The sequence below is a fragment of the Macrosteles quadrilineatus genome, unplaced genomic scaffold, assembly GCF_028750875.1.
Source record: "Macrosteles quadrilineatus isolate MER2022 unplaced genomic scaffold, UCM_ALF_1.0 Scaffold_2__2_contigs__length_208266976, whole genome shotgun sequence".
In the NCBI taxonomy this organism is placed as follows: domain Eukaryota; kingdom Metazoa; phylum Arthropoda; class Insecta; order Hemiptera; family Cicadellidae; genus Macrosteles; species Macrosteles quadrilineatus.
In genome coordinates, this window is record NW_026542595.1 from 119,614,612 (window position 1) to 119,637,544 (window position 22,933).

At 36.8% G+C, this 22,933-nt stretch overlaps 1 protein-coding gene across 1 annotated transcript in view; it reads left to right on the forward strand.

The window, feature by feature from the left end:
* The window catches only part of LOC128986866 (myotubularin-related protein 13), a 117,812-nt gene extending 96,368 nt beyond the window's left edge, over window positions 1–21,444 (forward strand). The window contains exons 31-37 of the mRNA XM_054407440.1: window positions 798–976; window positions 1,336–1,483; window positions 5,105–5,320; window positions 9,582–9,738; window positions 12,769–12,981; window positions 14,278–14,360; window positions 18,699–21,444. Coding sequence (XP_054263415.1) covers window positions 798–976; window positions 1,336–1,483; window positions 5,105–5,320; window positions 9,582–9,738; window positions 12,769–12,981; window positions 14,278–14,360; window positions 18,699–18,791 — 1,089 coding nt within the window. The 3' untranslated portion in view covers window positions 18,792–21,444. The remainder of the gene's footprint in view (window positions 1–797; window positions 977–1,335; window positions 1,484–5,104; window positions 5,321–9,581; window positions 9,739–12,768; window positions 12,982–14,277; window positions 14,361–18,698) is intronic.
* The last annotated feature ends 1,489 nt before the right edge of the window (window positions 21,445–22,933 follow it).

Here is a 22,933-nt window from a genome sequence, read left to right on the forward strand (position 1 = left end):
CTGTGAGCACAAAATAATAAACTTTTAAATAGGAAGAAATGTGATTTGGTACCTTCCTTTTTACTGAAGTGATGTCTAGTAGACCGTTGACGCACTTGATGTTTGCTGGCCAGCTTTCGCGTACGCGACCGGTAGTTGCACCAAGAACAGTTTGAATACAGTTTTTAACTATTCAGTTCACTTTTTTGTTAGGTGTGTCACAAATAAATACATAAGATAAACATACGATAATATAAGTTCAATTTATATGCCACAAATAGAGTAGGGGAATATTATAATACAAAACTAGGGAAAATGGCGAGAACATGATGCCGGGTTGAAGAGTACATGAGGAATGGGGGGAATTGCCAGACATCACGTGACAGGGCAAGGGTCAGAACAAAATATGAATGAAGTCTGGATTCACCTAGGTTGCGTAGATGCTTGAATACGGAACAAAACGATTGAATCACTTACTATACAGCTGCTTTTTTCCATTATCAAATTAAATTGAAAACAAGTTAGAGGTAGTTTTGAGAGGTTACTTTAACTGAAAACTATTTAGTTTTGTAACATTGTTTATTCAAATGGTGCAATATGACGAAAAATATAGTTCATCACTTGGGCAAAAAGTGTCTTTTCAACCCTCGCTTATTTTCTGACTTTGGCTTGGCCTCGATCGTAAAACTTGATCTCGGGTTGAAAAGAGCCACTCTAGGCCCTAGTGATAAAATATACCATTTTGCTCTAGTCTCTTACAATCTTGTCTTAATCAAACAGATGAATTAAGAAATTTACTAATTGTAAACTGTATTCAGGTTCTGAGGCCACAGTCACACTTGGCTAACCTGGAGATCTGGCAGTACTACTTGAAGGAGGAGCTGAGGTACGGCCCCAGCTATGACATAGAGATCGTTCAGCTGGATAGCCAACAGGAGGAAGAGCTGGAGGCGACTGACGGAACAGCCAAGTCTAGCCGAAGACAAGTCACACTGGGGTGAGTCTAAATCCAAATCTGGATCCAAAAAAAATTTTTCCCTCCCTCTTAAGAAAAACAATATAAAGCCACAGAAAAATTGATTGTCACTAGTGTTTACTTAATTTTTGTAATCGATTCTAAAACCTCACATTTCAGTGGGTTCATTTCCCGCACTATCTTGGTGAAGTCACGATCATCTTCCACGATCACGGTAACAACCTGATCTTCACCCGTAGTCACAACCAAGTCATGATTATCTTATGTGATGGCGGCAACTTAAGAATCACGTCAATGTGCTATTAATTTTTCTTGTCCTATTTGTAAGATTTAACTAGATTTGTATACAGTTGTTATCTGGAGATGTTTACTGTTACCAGGTACGACTGTATAGAAAGGTTTGTGCCGGATGCCTTCAGTCATCTATTGGAAGAGATTCATCACATTGAAACAGAACTGGGACATCTGCCGCAGAAGTGGAAGGTGTTGTGGGACAAACTGGAATTGCCGACTACCGACTCACTCACGGTAATGTTCTAGCAGATACACCAGACTATTGTTGGAAGTTGACATTCTATTCACATGTTTCAGTTTTTAGCCAGTTTTAGAAGGTAAAACATAGTTGAATTGAGCATTGGTGTTGATGTAAATAACAATAAGACATCTTTAACCTCATTCTCTCTGAAACCATAATGAAATTTGGACCTATTGGGAAATTAGCAAGGCTACGAGAATTTTCATACCCCCGTTTGGCACAGATAGTTGGCCCAGTTTCACCAACGGGATGTAATGTAAAGGCACAGACGACGACACAGACGCAGACATCTCATATTGTGATAGAGATTAAGTTCAGAGAATGACTGTTGATTATTTTCAGAAATATATTTCAGTTATTCTGTTGTAGCTTTAAGATAAAAACTACCTCACTCCCTTTTTTAATCAGGGTTTTAACTTATTAAACCAAGCCAAACTTTAGAAACAATTTACTATAAGCTATAACATCTTTTACGTCATAAATCATCAAAACATCAAAACTTTCAAAATTAGAGAGAAAATATAGTTTTTATAATTACACACTCTGTGCTTATTTAACTATGTTCAACCTCAGAATCTAAAAGAAGTCAATGATACATAGTTGTTTACATATTTACTATTACATAGTTCAGCATTTTCTGTGTTACGAGGAACGACTGTATCCTGAGTAATGTGGCGAGGATAAAATAGTAGGAATGGAATCTGAACCCAAATCCTAAAATATAGAGTCCCAAATTATTTTCCAATTCAAGTACTTTTTTGAAAATACTATATAGGACAACATACACTTTGAATGTCGATTCCCATCATCATTTAATTTAAATTATTTCTAAAATTAACTTATATTTAATTATAACAGGTTACGTACCTTGACTTCCACAATTCCTCTGTCGAACTTCTGTTGACTAGTTTCGACTACTTAGTTCTGTTTAGAAAATGACTACTTAGTAGTCGAAACTAGTCAACAGAAGTTCGACAGAGGAATTGTGGACGTCAAGGTACGTAACCTGTTATAATTGATTACCAATTCCGGAAGGCTTCAACATAAATAATATTTAATGCTGTTTACCTCAGAATCAGAGCAATATCATGATCACTCTCCACAACTGCAATAAAATTTTAAATACACACAAAGAACAATGATAAAGATTGCCCAGTGTTTGGTACTCGAACATCAATAATCAGATAAAATTGATAGATACTAGTACTACATATCTTGTTGTTTTATATAACTGGACCCACATCTTAATGTGTAAACCAAACTACCACTTCAGTGCTTTATCTCAGTAACTACAGTTTTGAGTTTTTTTTTATCAGTAGGTCTTAGATACAATGCAAAGTAATAATTATATTCTTAGTTTCGTTTCCATTTTTAAAATTCTGATATCTGTACCAAACAGTTAGCCACAAAGCTTAATGCTCATCCAAGAAATTCTCATTTTATATTTACACATGAAAGGTCAGCTAGTTATCTAATTTGAGCTCATTGTTAATGGAAATTGTAAACACATGTTGCATGCGATTCAGTGGAATTGTCGTCACTGTATTTCCTTTTTAATGTTAACACAAGACTAATTAGAAACCGTAAAGGCATAACTGTGTTGTTTTTTATATCAGTACAACATTTGTTAGCACTTAGCAGATATACTTCTGTAATTGTAATAAAAATGGTGAGTAAACTATTTTGATAAGATGATATGTTCAGAGGTAGATTAGTCAATGTCAATCTGAACTATTAGGGTTGTGAAAACTGGAAAAAATGTTTTGAAACTGGTAAGCTACTGGTATATTTTGACCTTTTGACATTATTATGATTCTAGGATGAAATATCAAATTCAGTTAAATATAATGTGATCTTTTATTTTGTATCTATCTACTGAACTATACTACAAAATTAAACACTACTACTAATTAACTAATTGTACTAATTAAACAAAATTTCATACAAAACCTTTTTCCTCACCCACTTAAAGTTTGTTTAAAATATAAACAGTCACACTTGATGATTTGAAAAAAATTTTGTTTTAAGTCTCTTGGGAGTTAATGCATAGTGGTACGCTATTTTATATAGTGTCGTCAAGCCCGACACCGGACTGCATGTTTAACCCATTGGCGCTGCTGACTTATGAGCGTTACTCGTACGGCCGCTGCAGGCCCCGGCGGCTGACTTACAAGTGCCGCTTGTGTCACCAAACAGCGCTATTATTAATTTCCCCCATTTTGTTTCTTCTTAATTTTATGATGTTTATAAATATCTTGCTTCTTGTTTTGCACATTACTCATTAATCTTTGCGAATAAAAAACAAGGTTTTGTTGCCATGGAAACCAGATATCACCCAAAGGCCAAAATTAGCTGCGGGAAAAAGCTTGTGATTTTCCTACATACAACTGAACTTTATAACAGAATAACTTATAGTACAACTTTATAGTAGTAGTGCCATTTGGTGTCTGGATTAATCTTCAAATCTGTAATATCAAGTTTACTTTACAAAAATTTAAACACTTTTTTTACACTTGATCAAATTACCAATTTTTTGTAGACAATTTTACTGTGAACAAAATGGTAAAAGAATTATTAATTTATTCTCTAAGGTTTTATTTCTATAAAACTAACAGTAAAAGTCTACAAATTCGGTAAAATTAATTGCTGCCCGAGGGTCCTGCAGGCAGTGCATTAATTCCTTCCCCAATGGGTTAACTTGTCAGCCCGCAGCGACAAAAAAAGCGCTCTCCCCCCTCCTTTTCTTTCCCATTACTCGCTCCATCTCCGGCATCAAACAAATCAACTCGTAAATTTAGCCCTGCTGCACAACTCTCAGAATGGATAAGTCGTATAAATAGTTAGCAATAATAGGCATAACATTATGCCCGGCTAAATTAGCTAACTAAGGGGGGGACTGGTGAACCCACAAGGGCCGCACCGAAATTACAGAGTAGGAATTAATATTTGTTAAGCTCGGGGCTGTGAAAAATCGGCCAATTCAGTAAATTCAATTCCAAACAACTTTCCTTTAGTCAGTAATATTAGCCAATTCAAGCAATATACCAATTTCAGTTCTATAGTGTTTTGGAAGGATATTTTTTAGACAATTAGATCAATTAGTGTAAATCAAAGCTGGCTAGGGAAGTTTTCTGGTCAAGGGAAAACTCCGTCCCTCTGGTCCCCAGCAACACTTCCAGTTTTCAAAGTTAATTAGTTTGGTAGCAGGTTCAGCACGCTCAAGCATTCAATCAATTCAATATCACTCAATCTTGGCCCCAATCTTCCGATAATTTATTTCCTTAAGCTTCACCAGAACTTCTCTCTCCCCCCCTGCCACAGGAGGGAGAGATACTTAGGAAAACTAAAAGATTGGATATAACTCTATTGATCCTGATGCGGGGCAAAATTAGATCTGTACAGAAAACCCCGCATACTCTAACACAACTGTAGTGATGTAATGTCATTTACAGAGACATGCTTCATTCAGCACATATTTAGTGAGGTCTCATGGACGTCTGCAACACAAGCGCTCCACTCTAGAGATCCTGATGCAGGGCAAGATGGTGGGACAGGAGACCCCGCTGCCCCCGCATACTCTAACACAACTGTACATGATGTAATGTTATTTACAGAGACATGCTTCATTCAGCACAGCTTTAGTGAGGTCTCATGGACGACTGCAACACAAGCGCTCTACTCTAGAGATCCTGATGCGGGGCAAGATGGAGGCAAGACAGGAGACCCTCGCTGCCCCCGCCTACTCTCACCCACATCGTTTTGAAAAGCACAATTTTACAACACCAACACACTGTGACCTCTGCACGAATCGACTTTGGGTACCTGTTAAAGTATGTATTTTTTTTGAAATCCTAGGATTTGCTCAATTTTCTAGTTTAGTTCATTATCTACTTCAGTTTTTAGTTAGTTTATTCAATCTATTGAATAAAAATTGTTGATGACAACTAGGGGTCTGCCGCACCGAAAATCTATAGTAATATATTACTTCCGGTTTACTATCATAGTCAATGGTAGTTGGTTCCAAGCACATAAAAGGCTTATCAGATGTTTGTTTACGATATTCATAATTTTTTACTAGGTTATTGATGCAATAAAATCCTCATTAATAGTCCCAAATACCTTAGTTAACAACAATAATTATAACAATGTTTTATAACGACAATAATTGTTGTACTCAAGAACTCTTTTGAGTTTTCCTTTACGACTTTCATTTATTACCAGCATAATAATTATCATGATACTCCAATTCTATTTTATCATAAAAGTAATAGTTTTATAATGACTGTTAAATTTCATATCTAAGTCCTATCCGATTCTTGAATTTTCAATTTGCCACTGGTCATTGCCTACTGCTATATAACTGTTTATGTTTTCATATTAAACTTTTAACTAATCTATAATTGTAATTTTATTAAGATAAAATATTTGTTGTTATGGATATGTTTCTATTGACAAAACCACAAGTGTTGTTGTTTGCATTAGTTTTTCTTAGTGATGGGCAGATCGAAGAAAATGTGAATCCAGATACAGTAGAGCCTCTTTAATCCTTTTTAATGAGAGACATCCACTCTCATCTTTCATTCGGTTTAGCATTATATGGGTTACCAAATAAATTTAATATGGATAGCATTCTGAAGCGGCAAAAAGAGGCTATCAGAATTTTATGCTTAAGCTTAAACGAGATGATTTGGCAAAAGAACAGTTTAAGAAATTACAAATTTTTACAGTTTATGGGCAATATATTTAGGAAACAATTCTTATTGCAAAAAAAAGTGAATCTGAGCAAGTAATAAATTTAGTACATTCTTATAATTTCAGGAGGAGAAGAGAGCTTGTCCAGCCTCACAAATTAAAATTTTTTGAAAAAACCCTCATACGCTGGTAACGAGTTTCAAAAATTTGTCCCTGAATTGATAAAAAAAGAAACAAACCTATCAAAAGATTATTTAATAAATTTAGCATTATATTCTTTTCAGGAGTTTTCCACCTCCCATACATAGATATAGTATTTTTATTTTAAGTATATTCTGACACTATTCACTGTACCACCAATGTAGCCTACATGATTTATGATGAATAAAGATGTTTGAATATGAATATGAGTGTATTAAAATTTTAAATAATGGTTTCAATACAATTCTGAGAAGAAATCCACAAAATGGTGGCCGCGTACTGTACTGATTTTGTACCGAGAACCAAGGTACAAAATATTGTACAGCACTGAACCTTACCGACCTTATATTTTCTGTACCCCAGACAGTGGCGTACTGTCATTGTTGGGAACCTGGGGCGGCTTGGATGAGAGGGCCTTTTTTACATACATTACAAGTGAAATAATAAGTACCATAGTAGGCCTACCATGTTTAAAATGATTTTAAGCAGGGTACCATGGTGTTTATTAAAAAAGTAACCCTAAACAGTGATTATAACTAAAAGAAATATACGCTTTTAATGTATTTTGTATCACTGATTAAAATGAGCCTAGGTACTTTAACTATTTAAAATATAATCTATTTTTGTATTTGAGAAAAATTTAATGATGCTAAATTAAGTTTTCTTTAAGTTTTTAACATTTTTAAGTTTTTATGAGTTGGAGATTCGAAATAAGCACGAGCAATCCAAGAAGTAACACAAATCAGGTTTTTTCTGACACTTCTTTCAATTTTTTTTATTAGGTGATAGGCCTACTATTTTTGTATAAAATACATTATCTATACTTATTTAATACGCAAGCAGGTTTTTTGTGACAATTACTCCTCCGAAACGACTGAACCGATTGGCATGTTTTTGGTGTCACTGGAAAGAGCGTAACATGAAGTTGTGCAGGAAACTTTCTTTTTAGGGAAATAATTAGAGAGTGAGGCCCTGGGGCCCTTTAAAGTTTTGTATCTCTCCATAAGAGCTGGGGAGCTGAACCGCCCATAAGTGCCCATGTTAAATTGTCCAAGTTTAGGTACATTTTTCTCAGAAACTATTTAACCTACAGCTTTAGAAATTTTAGACAGTTAATATATGTGCTTCAAGAGTGTGTTGAACTAGAATTATGTTTCTATGGTAACAAATTTCATTTTTTTATATTTTAGAAAAATTATATTTTTTTAGACAAAAAATATTTTTTTTTAATTTTTGTAATTTTTGCTATTGATCCTATGGTGATAATTCTAGTTCCACATATTTGCAGTGATGTAAGGTACACTTGGTAAAAATGTCATCAAGATATCTTTATTACTTCTTGAGAAAAATGTACCTTTATCATTAAAAAAGCAAGTTTTCGGAAAATCGCGAACAAAGATGACATAAAGCCTTACTAGGTCTACTCACATTTTAAAAGCCTCCAGGACAGTAATAATCATTGTTAATTTCTTCTTCAGCTAGAAGTTGCTGTCTTTTCTTCATTATTATTATTATATAAATTAAATAATTATATAAATATAATATAATATATATATATACATATATATATTATATATATGGATTATAATATGGATTACACTACTTAAGTCTTTTAATCCCAACTTCTTTAGGGTACGCAGTCTTCCAGAATTTCCATCATTAATATATATAATATATATAGATACCTATTAATATATATATATTTTCTTTTTCAGAATAAAACAAAGAATCTAATACTAAAATAAAAAAAATTTTATAAAAATTTAAAAATTTTCGGTTCAGCTCCCCATGGGAAACAAAAATTGTTATGAAACTCCAGCTGTTGTTAGAAATTAAAAGTGTGAAGAAGAACATATGTTAATTGTAAACAGTAAATAAGATTGCCAATTTAACAGTTTGCTACAAACATTACTGACTTGGTTGAAATGAAATATTTACTATTTGAATTTGGGTTGGCGTAAATATTACAATGGAAAAAGCGAGAGAGCCTGGATAGATTTATATACTAAAAAAAATTAATTAACACTGTGCTGCATTTCTTAGTAATCATTTAAAGAGCCGATTTGCAAACTATGGAAACATAGGAAAGTCATAGAACACCACCAAGGAGAAGAAATAGAAATAATGTTTTTTTTTTTTATAATCGGATATGGACAACCCAATGTGGCTATGAGCAAGGCTATTATTTGTAAAAAACACTAAAAAACAAGATCAGCTTTTGAAAAATGATAAGATATTTACAAGAAATGTTGATTATATTTATCTGTTATGTACATCTTGAGTATTTTCATACTCTTTGAGTCGAATCTTTTAAAGTAATCAGAAGTTATGACTGTTATTTGTTTTAAAATAACGCCTGTAATACTCAGCAATTGCTCGAATTCGAGCAACAGGGACACTAGTATAACTAACTATATTAGCCAATCTTTATATTATACATTATATTTTACTATAATTGGTCCAAACGACTTCTGTTATCGGGGCAAAAAAGAACGATATTGTCCTCGGTGAAGACGAAATCGTGAGCGTCCGTGTTTGTGGGTCGCGCGGGTTATCTCCGAGACCGCAGAGCAATCGTAAACATGTCCTATGTTTACAGTGGAATAGTGAACATCTTTCGCGGACGCAGGGAAATATTCTACATGCCGAAATCGTTAACGTCTCCGGCGAACGTGTGGACAACATTGTCATCCCCCGCAATCACGGCGAAATCGTGAACACGGAACATCTTTTGCGGTTGCGAGACCTGTTTATCCTCACCCGCGATCGCTGGGAGTCGTGATTTTTGATCGTGCAATCTTTGCAGATGCTTCCGGTGATTGTAAGAACAGATTATTATATTCAACTGCAAAATTTATTTTCCAATTTTTAAGACCCAAGTAAGGCCCTTCCTAGGCCAAGAGACCCTCGGCAATGGCCGTGTTCGAAGTTAGGGGAATATGGCCCTGATTTGGGCGCCTATGTTGGTGTGGGGCCTGGGGCGGGCCGCCCCCCGTCGGTATGCCACTGACCCCAGACCCCTAATGACAACAGCTACAATGTTACCTAAATCTGTAACTACATTGAATCTTCTTCTCCAATTTCATTTTACTTGCTAGTATCATATTCAAAAGAGTTTTTTTTGTAAATTTTTCATTTTGCTATTGATATAATTTTGCTTGTATAATGATCTACATAAAAAATTGGTTATGTTCACAGATGGGATTCAGATGTGTGGATTGCGGGTACAACTGCCATGAAAAGTGTATGGAAACAGTGCCTAAGAATTGCACCAAATATAAGGCTGTAGCGGACTCGACACTCTCAAACGCAACCCTCACCAGGAGTGGCGGCGACAATGGATCTGTCAGTTCTAGTAAGTAATCTCGAGTACTCGTTACAATTTACGTGAGAACTGTAAAATGAAGCGATTTGATCAAATGAACAGGTTCCCTCCGGTCTAGCACCACCCGTAAGTGAGTGTGTCAATGTTTCTTTCAGTGAAGGATCTTTAACCTGTGACTGTGCGCTTTCAGTCGGATAGTATAAAATTTTGTTTTGTAGGCATATACTTATTTTGTATTGTGTAAATGTCTCCGTATGTATATACAGGGTGTATACCAACCGGGAAAACCGGGAGAACCGGGAAATAACCTTGAATTTGAAGGGACCTGGAAAGAACCGGGAAAAAGCCGGGATTTTTATTTTAGCCCCGGTAGAAGATTGTAGTCGTAAAATGCGTCTTGCCGCGGTTGCGGGCGACGACGATGACGTTTTCGTGACCGCGGGAGACGACGATGATGTTTACATGGCTGCGGTAAATATTCATGATTTTACCGCGATCGCGTAAGTTACTTCGACAATTACGTTTCCCTAACCGCTGGAGTCAATGATGATGTCTACACGGCCGTGGAAGATTTTCATGATTTGCCGTGACCACGAAAGATGACGATGATGATTTCTACACGGCCGCGTGAAATACTCATGATTTTGCCGCGATTGCGACCTACGACGATGACGTTTCCGTGACCGCGGGAGACGACGATGACATTCCGTGACCGCGGGAGTAGACGATGACGTTTCCGTGACCGCGGGAGACGACGATGACGTTTCCGTGACCGCGGGAGACGATGATGACATTCCGTGACCGCGGGAGACGACGATGACGTTTCCGTGACCGCGGGAGACGATGATGACATTCCGTGACCGCGGGAGACGACGATGACGTTTCCGTGACCGTTGGAGACTACGATGACGTTTCCGTGACCGCGGGAGTAGACGATGACGTTTCCGTGACCGCGGGAGACGACGATGACGTTTCCGTGACCGCGGACGACGACGATGACGTTTCCGTGACCGCGGGAGACGACGATGATGTTTACATGGCTGCGGTAAATATTCATGATTTTACCGCGATCGCGTAAGTTACTTCGACGATTACGTTTCCCTAACCGCTGGAGTCAATGATGATGTCTACACGGCCGTGGAAGATTTTCATGATTTGCCGTGACCGCGAAAGATGACGATGATGATTTCTACACGGCCGCGTGAAATACTCATGATTTTGCCGCGATTGCGACCTACGACGATGACGTTTCCGTGACCGCGGGAGACGACGATGACATTCCGTGACCGCGGGAGTAGACGATGACGTTTCCGTGACCGCGGGAGACGACGATGACGTTTCCGTGACCGCGGGAGACGACGATGACGTTTCCGTGACCGCGGGAGACGATGATGACATTCCGTGACCGCGGGAGACGACGATGACGTTTCCGTGACCGCGGGAGACGATGATGACATTCCGTGACCGCGGGAGACGACGATGACGTTTCCGTGACCGTTGGAGACTACGATGACGTTTCCGTGACCGCGGGAGTAGACGATGACGTTTCCGTGACCGCGGGAGACGACGATGACGTTTCCGTGACCGCGGACGACGACGATGACGTTTCCGTGACCGCGGGAGACGACGATGATTATGTCTACACGGCCGCAGATGTTTATGATTTTGCCGAGATCGCGCACGACAACGATGACGTTCCCGTGACCGTGGGAGTCAATAATGGTGTCTACACGGCCTCGGAACATTTTCGATATTTTGCCGTGACCGCGAAAGACGACGATGATGATTTCTACATGGTCGCGTGATATGCTCATGATTTTGTCGTGATTGCGGCCGACGACGATGACGTTTCCGTGACCGCGGGAGACGATGATGTAGACACGGCCGCGGGAAATCATGATTTTGCCGAGATCGCGGACGATGACGACGATGACGTTTCCGTGACTGTGGGAGGCTATGATGATGTTCACACGGCCGCGGAAGATATTCGTGATTTGCCGTGACCGCGAAAGACGACGTTGATTTTGTCTACACGGCCGCAGATGTTCATGATTTAGCCGCGATCGCGGACAACGACGATGACGTTTACGTGACCGCAGGATCAACGATGATGTTTACACTGCCGCGGGAAACATTCATGATTTTGCCGAGATCGCGCACGACAACGATGACGTTCCCGTGACCGTGGGAGTCAATAATGGTGTCTACACGGCCTCGGAACATTTTCGTTATTTCGCCGTGATCGCGGTCGATGACGATGACGTTTACGTGACCGTGGGAGTCAATGATGATGTCCACACGGCCGCGGAAGATTTTCGTGACTTTGCCGCGATTATGGATGACGATGATTACGTTTTCGTGATCGCGAGAGATGGCGATAATGTATACATACCGCGGGAGATGTCCAGGACTTTTCTATGGTAACGTAAGACTGTGATGACGTTTACGTCACCGTGGGAAGCGACCACACGACCGCAGGAAATATTCAGGATTTAGCCGCCGTTGATAATGTGTTAATAAAAAATAAAGATAATATTCATGATTTTGCTGCTATCGAGAGAGACGATGTTTCCGTGGACTTAAGTAATGATGATAATGAAAATTATTACTATAATATGGATTATTACTTTTTCAACACTAGCTCACTGGACTTTGAAACAAATTTAATGTAAGTTTATATTGTATACTTAGGCTGCAAGTCTTAAATTGATTATAGTTTAAGTGGAACCAAACAAATACGCGGGAACCTGGAAAAACTTTGAAAAACCAGGAAAAAACCTGGAAAAAACCTGGAATTTCACTTTAATAAAATAGTATACACCCTGTATATACTATAGTATGTGTCCATGTCCCTTATATAAACTCTTGGCAACCTTTTTGAAGTGACAGTTTTTTTTATAGTTGTTCTTTTGCAAGATCTGAAGATGAGGATATAGTCCTCGAAACGTGTCATCCTTAAGGATTACATAGGATCACTCTGGCAGTATTCAGGTAATTTTATACCTTTAATAGTTAAAATTGAGATTTGACACATTCTTAATTCACTCTTGTCTCACGCAGGTGTCAATATGCAGTCAACCAACCAGCAGTTTTTCCAGCAGTACCAAGAGTTCTCGTCTAATGTAGCAGAGAACCGAACCCACGAAGGGTACCTGTACAAACGAGGGGCTTTGCTTAAGGGGTGGAAGCAGCGATGGTTTGTCCTCGACTCAATCAAACATCAGTTGAGGTATTACGATGCCATGGAGGACTCGCATTGCAAGGGGTTTATTGGTAAGCCAATCTTTTAACACATAATATTTGTTTTTACTACAGTATATACAGTAAGCAGCTATAGTAAAACCTCACTAACTCGGGACCCAGAGGTTGTCTAGTTGGGGGGTCATGGAGTTACCCAAAACATTTACATTTGTTTAGGCAATTTACATATTGCCATAATTTGCATATTGTTTAGGAAATTTACAGGAATGCAGGCTTGCCTTTAAATAAAGCCATAGAGACATAAACATCACTGTTTCTATGGACTTATCCTACTAATATTATAAATGAGAAAGTTTGGATGGATGGATGTATGGATGTATGGATGTATGTTTGTGACAAGTGAACGCGAAAAATACTGGTCGGATTGGGCTGAAATTTGGCATGATGATAGCTCACATTCCCGATTAACATATAGGCATATTCTTATTTCAAAAATCCTTTCGGGCTCCGCCCCAGTGGCTCTGGAGTTTCCCATGTTAACCTTATGAGAAATGAAATTATTGAATCTTAACAGCTGTTTCAATTAAACAAGTTGGTTCTGTTCTGTGATGTTCAATAGCATTAAAGTCACAAAAATTACCAACAGGGTGCAGCACTATTATTTCTTTTACATTTATGACAACAGCTAATTTGCAACCAAAAGGTGAGTGAGCGTAGTGAACGAACTTCAACCTGGAGGCGAGTTAGCGTAGCGAACGAGCTATCCTGAAGGCAAGTGAGCGCAGCGAACGAGCTCCAACCTAAAGGTGAGTGAGCGTAGCGAACGAGCTCCAACCTAAAGGTGAGTGAGCGTAGCGAACGAGCTCCAACCTAAAGGTGAGTGAGCGTAGCGAACAAACTTCAACCAGGACGTGATTGAGCCATGCGAACGAGATAATCTTGAAAATTAAGAAGATAAACGGGGCAAAGCCCGCGGGTTACAGCTAGTTTATAGATAAGCCTGCTTTCCTGTCAATTTTCTAAACAATTCCTGGCAAATGTCCCATCTTTTATTCAGATAATTTTTATATATAAATTTATTACTAAGATGAGTATTTTACATATTTAGTTAACGATCTTCAAAGAAATGTCGAATATTCAACAATTTTATTCTGAAAATCTTGCTTTTTTTTGTTTACCCTTTCAGTTGTTAACCGTTACCCAGACTGTTGAGTTACTGGATGACGAGTTAGTGAGGTTTTGCTGTGCCAGAAATTTGTTTTTAACAGAAATGGATTATTGAAATAATTTTCTATTTACTTAAGGTAAAATCTTGTATATTAATAATAGTTACCGGTAGCCGCCCTAAAGTTATATTGTGTGTTTTAGACCTGGCTGAAGTGATGTCGGTAAGTCAGGCGCCTCCAATGCCTGGGCCTCCAAAGAAAACAGACGATAAGTCTTTCTTCGATGTAAGTACTCTACAGAGGATTTAGTTAGTAAAATCATTGACTATTGGATACTGAAGTAGACATCCCAGTTATACGGACCAGCTGTTGTCAATTGTTTATTAAAAAATAACGTAGTTGTATGAGCCATGGCTCACACTGTGCATGTACAGTATGCACCAGTGTCTAAAATTTTATTTTCTACCTTATTTGATATTTTTTGTTGCTGACCAATTTGATGGGTCATAACAGTTGCTATAGCTAAAAGTCATTCCGTTTGTTTAACTTCGTAGAGATGTAACATATAGCACAAGGGCCTACGTTTTTAGGATTTTTTGTAAGGATAGCAGGCTTGCCTGAATGGGAAAGAGTCCAAACTGACACAGGATACACACAACTTATACTATTTACACAAAACATTACAATATTTCACTGTCACTTACAGCATTTTCATCTAAGAGAGAATTTTCTTAAGGCCCAATATGGTGGCCACTGGCCTGTGAGTTATTAAGAAGGTAGGTATAGTCAAAATTATAAATAAAAAAATATATTTAATTAAAATAAGTTATTATGCTTAATTTTGTATATGATGTATAAAAAATTTGATTGTATTAAGATGATGATCTTGTAATGTATATGACGTGCTGAATTTCTTTGTCAAAAGATCAATGGATTAAATTATTTTTATTCTCCTCTTATTCTTACAGTATTGTGTATCTTATAGCCCCTGCAATCTAATACTCTTATCCTACAGTCACCCGACAAAGTTGGTATCCTTGTACTGTTTATAGTACAGAAAGCTGCTAATTGCTGCATATTTATACTTTGTTGTACGGTTTATACTTTGGTGCACATCAGGATTCCAACAAAACAACACAAAACAGCGTGGTTCTATTATGCACGTAATCCGTGCAGGCTTGGAAATAGGTTGGCAACACTTAAAGATAATAATACTATGAGCAGCTGATTGACTATTATAACTACAATTTAACCTGTCATTTCGTGTTTATAGTTTATGTTCTCTTTTCGGTATTTCTGAACTTTCTGGACTTTTCTTTCAAAAGTTTTTAAAACATTCCTACGATCTTAATAAACAAGAAAATACCTTTATAGCATTTTTTTTAGGCACGGAAACCACTGCAAATTACAAAAATATACAGAAATATTTTCTCAAGTCGCGGAGTACATTGTTTGCCGAGGAAAAAATAGCGGAGTGATACGGACCGGAGACTACTTTCTCTAGGGCACCTATTTGTGTTGCCAGCTGAACCTAAAAACGTGTTGTATAGTGTTTGAAAGACTCAATTATTTATACTAGTGTACATGTTGCTCGAGATCGAGCAATTGCAAAGAAGTAGGCCTACAGGATTTACATATAAACAAATGACTTGTTTAAAAACTAATAACAGTCATAATTTCCGATGATTTTAAAAGAGTCAAATAAAAGATTATTAACTAATGGAAATACATACTCACAATTTACATAACAGTCCTATTCCAGTTTAAAGGGTTAATTTTTATCTATCAAACAGCCCATGGACGGGAAAAGGTAAGCTTACAATTTAAGTCAACGTAAAAAGATTGTCAGCTTTTATAATGTACCATACACTTTCATCAGTGAATTCAAACTACCAAGGCGCAATTTAAACTCTCAACGCACGGCCGAGACTGGGGCAAACATAGCCTAAACCCAGTAAATGATAACCTTAATGTCTTGTTTCTTAATGTGCAGGGGTTACATTCCAAGGAAAACATCTTAGGCCTACATGCTGTGAGTAATCAGTATGACTTTCTCTGCCTTAGCGAGCATTGGTTGAACCCAAACGAGGCAGGTTATGTTATCGTTGAGGGTTATGAGCTTTCATCGATATTTTGTCGTAAAACCCATATAAGAGGTGGCGTCGCAATATTCGCCAATAATAGCAAGCCTACTAGGCCTACCTTCCAAGTGTTGGACATTGAATGTTATTGTCATGAAATAAGCTTTGAATGTGTGGGAATAGTTTTAGATAATCCTAAAATCATAATTGTTTGTATATATCACTCTCCTGCAGGGGATGAACTTATATTTCTGAATAATCTGGAGCTACTACTGATCCACCTGAGTAAATTGAAGATGAATATTGTTATTGGTGGCGATGTAAACTCAAGATTTGATGTTACCCGAGATCAGCCTAGTGTTAGAAGATTACTTAACCTACTCAGGCAATTTGATTGTGTTTACTTAAATGACAAGCCTACTCGCAAAAAAGCTTGTCTGGACAATATTTTTACAAATGTCCCGATCAACTCCTGCTCCACACACATCGTTCACCCTGACATAGCTGATCACGAAGGCCTGGAGTTGAGGCTAATAACGGCATCAGAAGCTGCTAAACCATATATTGAGGAAATTATGCACCGCAGTCTTTCCCCAAGGTGCTTAAACAACTTTAAAGCTGAACTGGGGAATGTGAACTGGCCTAACATCCTGAACAGTAACCGTGCGGCCGATCAGTCAGCTGAAGAGACTTTCAATTTATTTTTTAACAAGCTGATTGATATTTTCAACTTAACTTGTCCGGTTAGTTACCTAACCGCAAAGAAGATTTCCGGACGTAAGGACAATAGGCCTAAAAGTGGAGTGGCCTGGTATAGTGATGACCTCAAGAAACTTAAGGAAACAGTTATGGCTTATCGTACTGTCTACATGAACCTTAGAACTGATGCCTCGTACAGTGCCTACAAAGAACTTAGAAACCTCTATAAAAACGTTGCGAACAGAGCAAAATTAGCCGCAAACGCTGACTTCATTGAGCGATCAGCAAACAAATGCCAAGCAGCGTGGACGATAGTAAGGCGAGTTTCTGGAGAGAAGAAGGAGGTCAGCAACAACCATTCTGCCGAGGACTTCAATAGATTCTTCATCGACTCCGTAAACGATGTTCGAGCCAGCATTCCTGTGAGTCCCCTGCCTGCGGATCACTTCCTGCAGCAAGTGAAGAGACCAAGCACCCAACTTGAGTGGAATGAAGTGTCATGTGATGATGTGCTCAGTGCAGTGTCAAAAATGAAATCCTCAAAAAGCAAAGATGTGTATGGTCTCACAAGCAATATTGTTAAACACATTATCTTTGAAATAGTAATGCCCCTTGTCTTTTGTATCAACCTATGTCTGAAAGAAGGTGTTTTCCCAACCTCCCAAAAAATTTCTCGAGTCATCCCAATTTTCAAAAAAGGGGAAAAATCACAGATTAAAAATTATCGTCCTATTTCTCTGGTCCCTATAATTGGCAAGATCATTGAAGCTGTCATCAAACCTCAGGTATGCGGGCATTTAAAAGAGAAAAAAAAAACAACAAATAAACAAATTATAACTATATAAAACAACGATAAATACACAAATGCAAGTTACAATCATACTAACATATTCGTCTGTTCTGTAGAGCTGCACGATTACGCCTCCTGCACAGCCTCCTGTCTATGTTTCGTTGTCGTCGCGTCGCAGGCATTTAAAAGAGAAAAAAAAAACAACAAATAAACAAATTATAACTACATAAAACAACGATAAATACACAAATGCAAGTTACAATCATACTAACACGATCCGTCATAGCGACACAAATTAACGATAAATACGCAAATTTAAGATACAACCATACTAACACGTTCCGTCTTGGGGGTTATGTTTACACAAACTCAAATAGTAAATAAATGTACTCAATGCGTTTCATTGAATTGAAAAATAAATAACAGCAATTAAATTATACAGCTGATCAAAATGTAAACAATTATGTTTTTCATAAGGATAACATGGGAACTTTCAAAGCCACTGGGGCAGAGCCCAAGGGACTTTTTCAAAAATGTAAGGCCAGTTTGCAAATCTACTCGACACGCTCTTTCCAATGAGACGTCAATGGATAAAATCGGTTAAGAAATGGTGGAGGAGTTAAACCAACAAAGTTTCATGTAGCGTATTAATTATATAGATTTAATTTCTGACAACAGAAGTTTCAAAACAATGTTTGATTCCCATGTTAATCTTATTTGAGAAATATGAAACTTTAAAGGGCCAGGGCCTCACTCCTAATTATTTACCTAAAAAGAAAGTTTCCTGCACAACTTCACGTTGCGCTCTTTCCAATGACACAAAAAACATGTCAATCGGTTCAGTAGTTTTGGAGGAGTAATTGTCACAAAAATCCTGCTTGCGTGTATAAGTATAGATGCTTTATAGTGTTTAGTGACTGTAGGAAAAATATAATGTGTAACACGAGTGCAGATCATTCCGCACGAGCCTGTTGCTCTCGTGTGCAGCAAAGTGTCACTTTGCTCACTAGTTACACAAATAACTATTTATCTTATATAGCATTTTTGTTTCAGTTGAGAACCAGTAGGAGGACTTACAACTTCTGTGCCAGCGACGCAATCACCGCTCAAGAATGGATCGAGAAGATTCAAGCTTGCCTTCAGTAATCTAGTCACATTCCACTAATCCAGTGTAAATACTCAACTCGCGACAATAGATTTACAAACTTCTTTTGATATTACGCTGTTCCTTTCGCCACTGAGTAAATTATTAGGTTTAGTGTAAATAGTTTATTGTATAAAGAAAGATATTAATTTATTCTAATAAGTATAACTACACCACATTAATTTTAGTTTTACGTCGAGGACTCTTCTCGTTTTTGTAAGTATATTCGCTCGGGTTTATCTGTTCTGTTATTTGTTGTGGCATTTATACTTTTCAAAGTTTATTGTTTATTTTTAAGAATTTATTAAAGTTTTATTCATATGTTTATCGGATTATTTTCTCAGGGTTTGTGCAAAAGTTGAATATCTTGACTCGACTTTGAAGACGTTTGAAAATAAAATATCGTAAAGATTTATTTAAATAATAAAACTGTTTGTTTTTACATGGTTTTGGATTTTAAGATTTAAAAACTTTTGCTGATGATTAGGCTTTTGAATTTGGTTTTGATAATATTCCCAAGGTCGAGTGTGAGGATGTACAAAAGAACGAGATTCTTTGATCCAGTACCCTTTTGGAGTTAACCAGCTACATTTACTATTTGGACTGTCTAGATTAAATGTTTGTATATTGTTATGTTATTTAGTAATGTATCTTGCGAGATATCTTGCAGAATTTTATATATTTGTAGCTTCTGTACAAGTATAACTTGTAAAAGCTTCTAGTTGTTAACTTGCTTTAGCATAGGAGCAACGGTCAAAGTGATTTTAACACCAATCGAGTGAAATGGGATTGACTTATTGTATGTAATATTTACAAAGTCCGTAAGATTGAAGTTGAAATCATTGTTTTCGCTCAATAATTTTGTAGTAAGTTTAGAATTTGTTGAACATCGGATTGCCGTGTTCGGAAAGTATTGCGCTTTTTAACATTTAATTTCATATATATAATTTTTATCCTTATTATTAAATTGTTTTTATTTATGCTGCATTTTTCCATACTCAAAACATGAGTGTGATATTTATCATTTATTTACCAGTGATTTGTTTTTACATATTCAATTAACATTTATGTTTGAAAAAGCCGGATCTGAAACACTGCCGAACCTTTTTGTTAAATCACCTTGAGGATAAGATATTGTGATTCTGTCAGCAGTAGATATAGTTATTATTCGGTGACTTTAGAACCTAGATAAGAAGGGTCGTGATAGCAAATTCTCCTTGTTAACCTGTTCAAATCTCTTTGTATTGTTATCAAAGTAAAGTTTTTGATAGCAAAATCCTCAGTAAGAAGTACACCTTAATAGTAAGTTTAGTCTTCTTTGATCATATTGAGTGTTTTGCTAATGAGGTCAAATTGGATTTTCTGTACACATTTAAATCCAAAGAAATCACTGAACTTTGCTCGATTCAAGTACAGTAAAATCCCTGATATCCGGCCCCGGTTTGACCGGTCCTCGGTTTATCCGGCCCTGGTTTTACTGTTTTTGTCAATGTTTTCCTCACGGTTTACTGATGCTTTGTTGCAAGCACTAGTCTTCCCGATTTGAATGTTCACACGATTTATCTGTCTGTTTACATTGTACTGTTTCACAAACCACAACTCAGTTCAGCTAGGCCTAACCCCTGAACATGGTTGATTGTTTCCAGTGTGGAGTGAGTACAGTGTATTAATTGTTTTATTTCATATGAACAAAAATTTATAAGAAATTTGAGCAGAAAAGTATGAACTAATTTTAAGCCTAATGATCTTCAAGGTCAATTCGTTGTGAATCATTTTTACCTCCAAAATTATTTAATATTAATTCTTGTTAGTTGGAACCATAATATGTGTATTACTTTGAGAAGATAGTTTTACAAAAATATTCCCAATTGTGAATTGAACAATACTTTTGACTTTATTTATTGATTACTTACTTACCTTACCTCTTTGGCCATTGAAACCTAAGAAGGTTTTTAGCCTCGCCAATGATGCCTGTCCACTCTTCTCTATTCTTGACTGCCTCAGGTGTAGTGCCCAACGTGCTATATTCTTCTGTTTTAGCTATATTCTTCAGCACCTGGCTCCTCTGCCGAAGTCTCGGCCTGTCGAGCTGGTCTCCTGCCTTCTGGGTTATTCTGGTCCATAGCTTTTATCATCGATGAATTTTATCTTCTCCACACAAAATGTCCTGCCCATCTTAGTCTCCGTCTTGTTATCCTTGCTACAACATCTGGATGGTGATACATATCCCTCAATTCTCTATTTTTCCCCATTCTCCAGCCTTCTTCAGCTTGAATTGGTCCAAATATGTTACTCAGAATCTTATTTTCACAAATCGTAATTTTACTGATAACACATTAGTATTAGGTAACAATAGGTTGGTTTATCTGGCCAAATCGTGATCCAGCCGGATGCTTGGTCCCGTGGTGGCCGGTTATGTGGGGTTGTACTGTAATATTTCTTCCAAATAATGTTGTACTTATGGTGACCTAGAGTTAAAATAATATTTAACCTAGCTAAAGTGTTAACTACTATAATCAAATAGTGCTTTTTTGTCTGTTATGTTTAACTTTTATATCCACCCCGTAATCATATTTTACTTTTTTATACAGAAAGTAAATAAAGATATGTCTTATAACACTTAAAACATATATTTACGCTTATACTGTTACTCACAAGACGGTAAATATACAAAAGATAGTAAGTGGTGATCGATTTCGATTGGACACTCCAATCATCATCAGATCCAATAGGCGAATCATCGAACATTCGCCTATTGGGTCTGATGATGATTGGAGTGTCCAATCGAAATCGATCACCACTTACTATCTTTTGTATACTTACCGTCTTGTGAGTAACAGTATAAGCGTAAATATATGTTTTAAGTGTTATAAGACGTATCTTTATTTACTTTCCGTAAATTTAATAACACGTACAATGCTGATCAAGAAGTTATACAGAAAGTCTAATTAGTTTTGTATAATTAGTATGAGTAATCAGTTGTTGATAATTAAGTCAAAAATATATTTGTTCATAAAAATGTATAACCTGAATTACGCAAAAGCTTTTATATGTATGGAAACAGAATCTCAATAATTAAATTTAGATCAATATTGTGATTTAAACTGAATGAAACTTTATGTACACTAATTCCTTGGCTTTTAGTTTCAACTTTCTATAAAATTGAAGTAAGAAGTGAGAGGACTTTTTATTTTGCGTTTAAATAGTTTTATTTTACTTTCTATAACTAACTATTGCTCTGTGAAGTGTTTGAATTTTCGGTCTTCCAAATGCACTTTTGTTTATAGGAAAAAGTGATTAAAGAATGAAATACGTGTAACTGTTATAGCATTGTGTGAGTCATCTTGTATTTTTTTCTGTGAATTATATTTGATTACTATGCTCATCCTTGCACAAAAATATTTTGTGTTTTGACAATGCTATATACATAGACGTTAGCATTAGCCGCTTTAAGTTCACCTCTTTATTTATACCTTTGCATCAAAGTGAGAACTACTTCAAGGAATTTGCTTACGTAATATTTAGGCAATCTGTACAGTAATTGTTTTTCTATTGTTATTTTAAATGTGATATAATTAAATAAATATATTATTATTAGAAATATTGATTTTGAATGTGACCAGTTTTCTTTTTTACTTCCATCAAGGTGTGTTGGAATCACCAGTAGGAGAAATATCATTGAATGGGATTTCTTTCAAATTCTCTGTAAGGACTGTCAAGTCGTTATTCATGTCGATTTAAGACGAGTCACTTTCATGACCATGTTTGCAATGTTTATTTAAAAGTTATTTAAGAATATATTACCTTTGTTGTTTTTGCCTGTTTTCTTAAAAAAGATGATTGTGTCACCTTTATGCGTTTCACCAGCTTGTTTAGCAACTTCAGAAGTGTTAAGCGAACAAACAATGCAACGTCGGACACACGGGGAGTCCCGACGGAAGGTCTTTCTTTCTCCGTTGTTTTATTTCTTGTTGGGATGTTGGAATTTGGGCCGTTTGACAGATGAGGGTATTTTGTACTTTTCAGGTTAATGGTCGGGCGGATATTTTTATCTCTGTAGTGTTACCAGTTTGTTATTGTGTTTCCAGTTGTGTAAGTTTCAGTGTTGTATATTTTTAACACTATTAATACTTTATTAAAATTA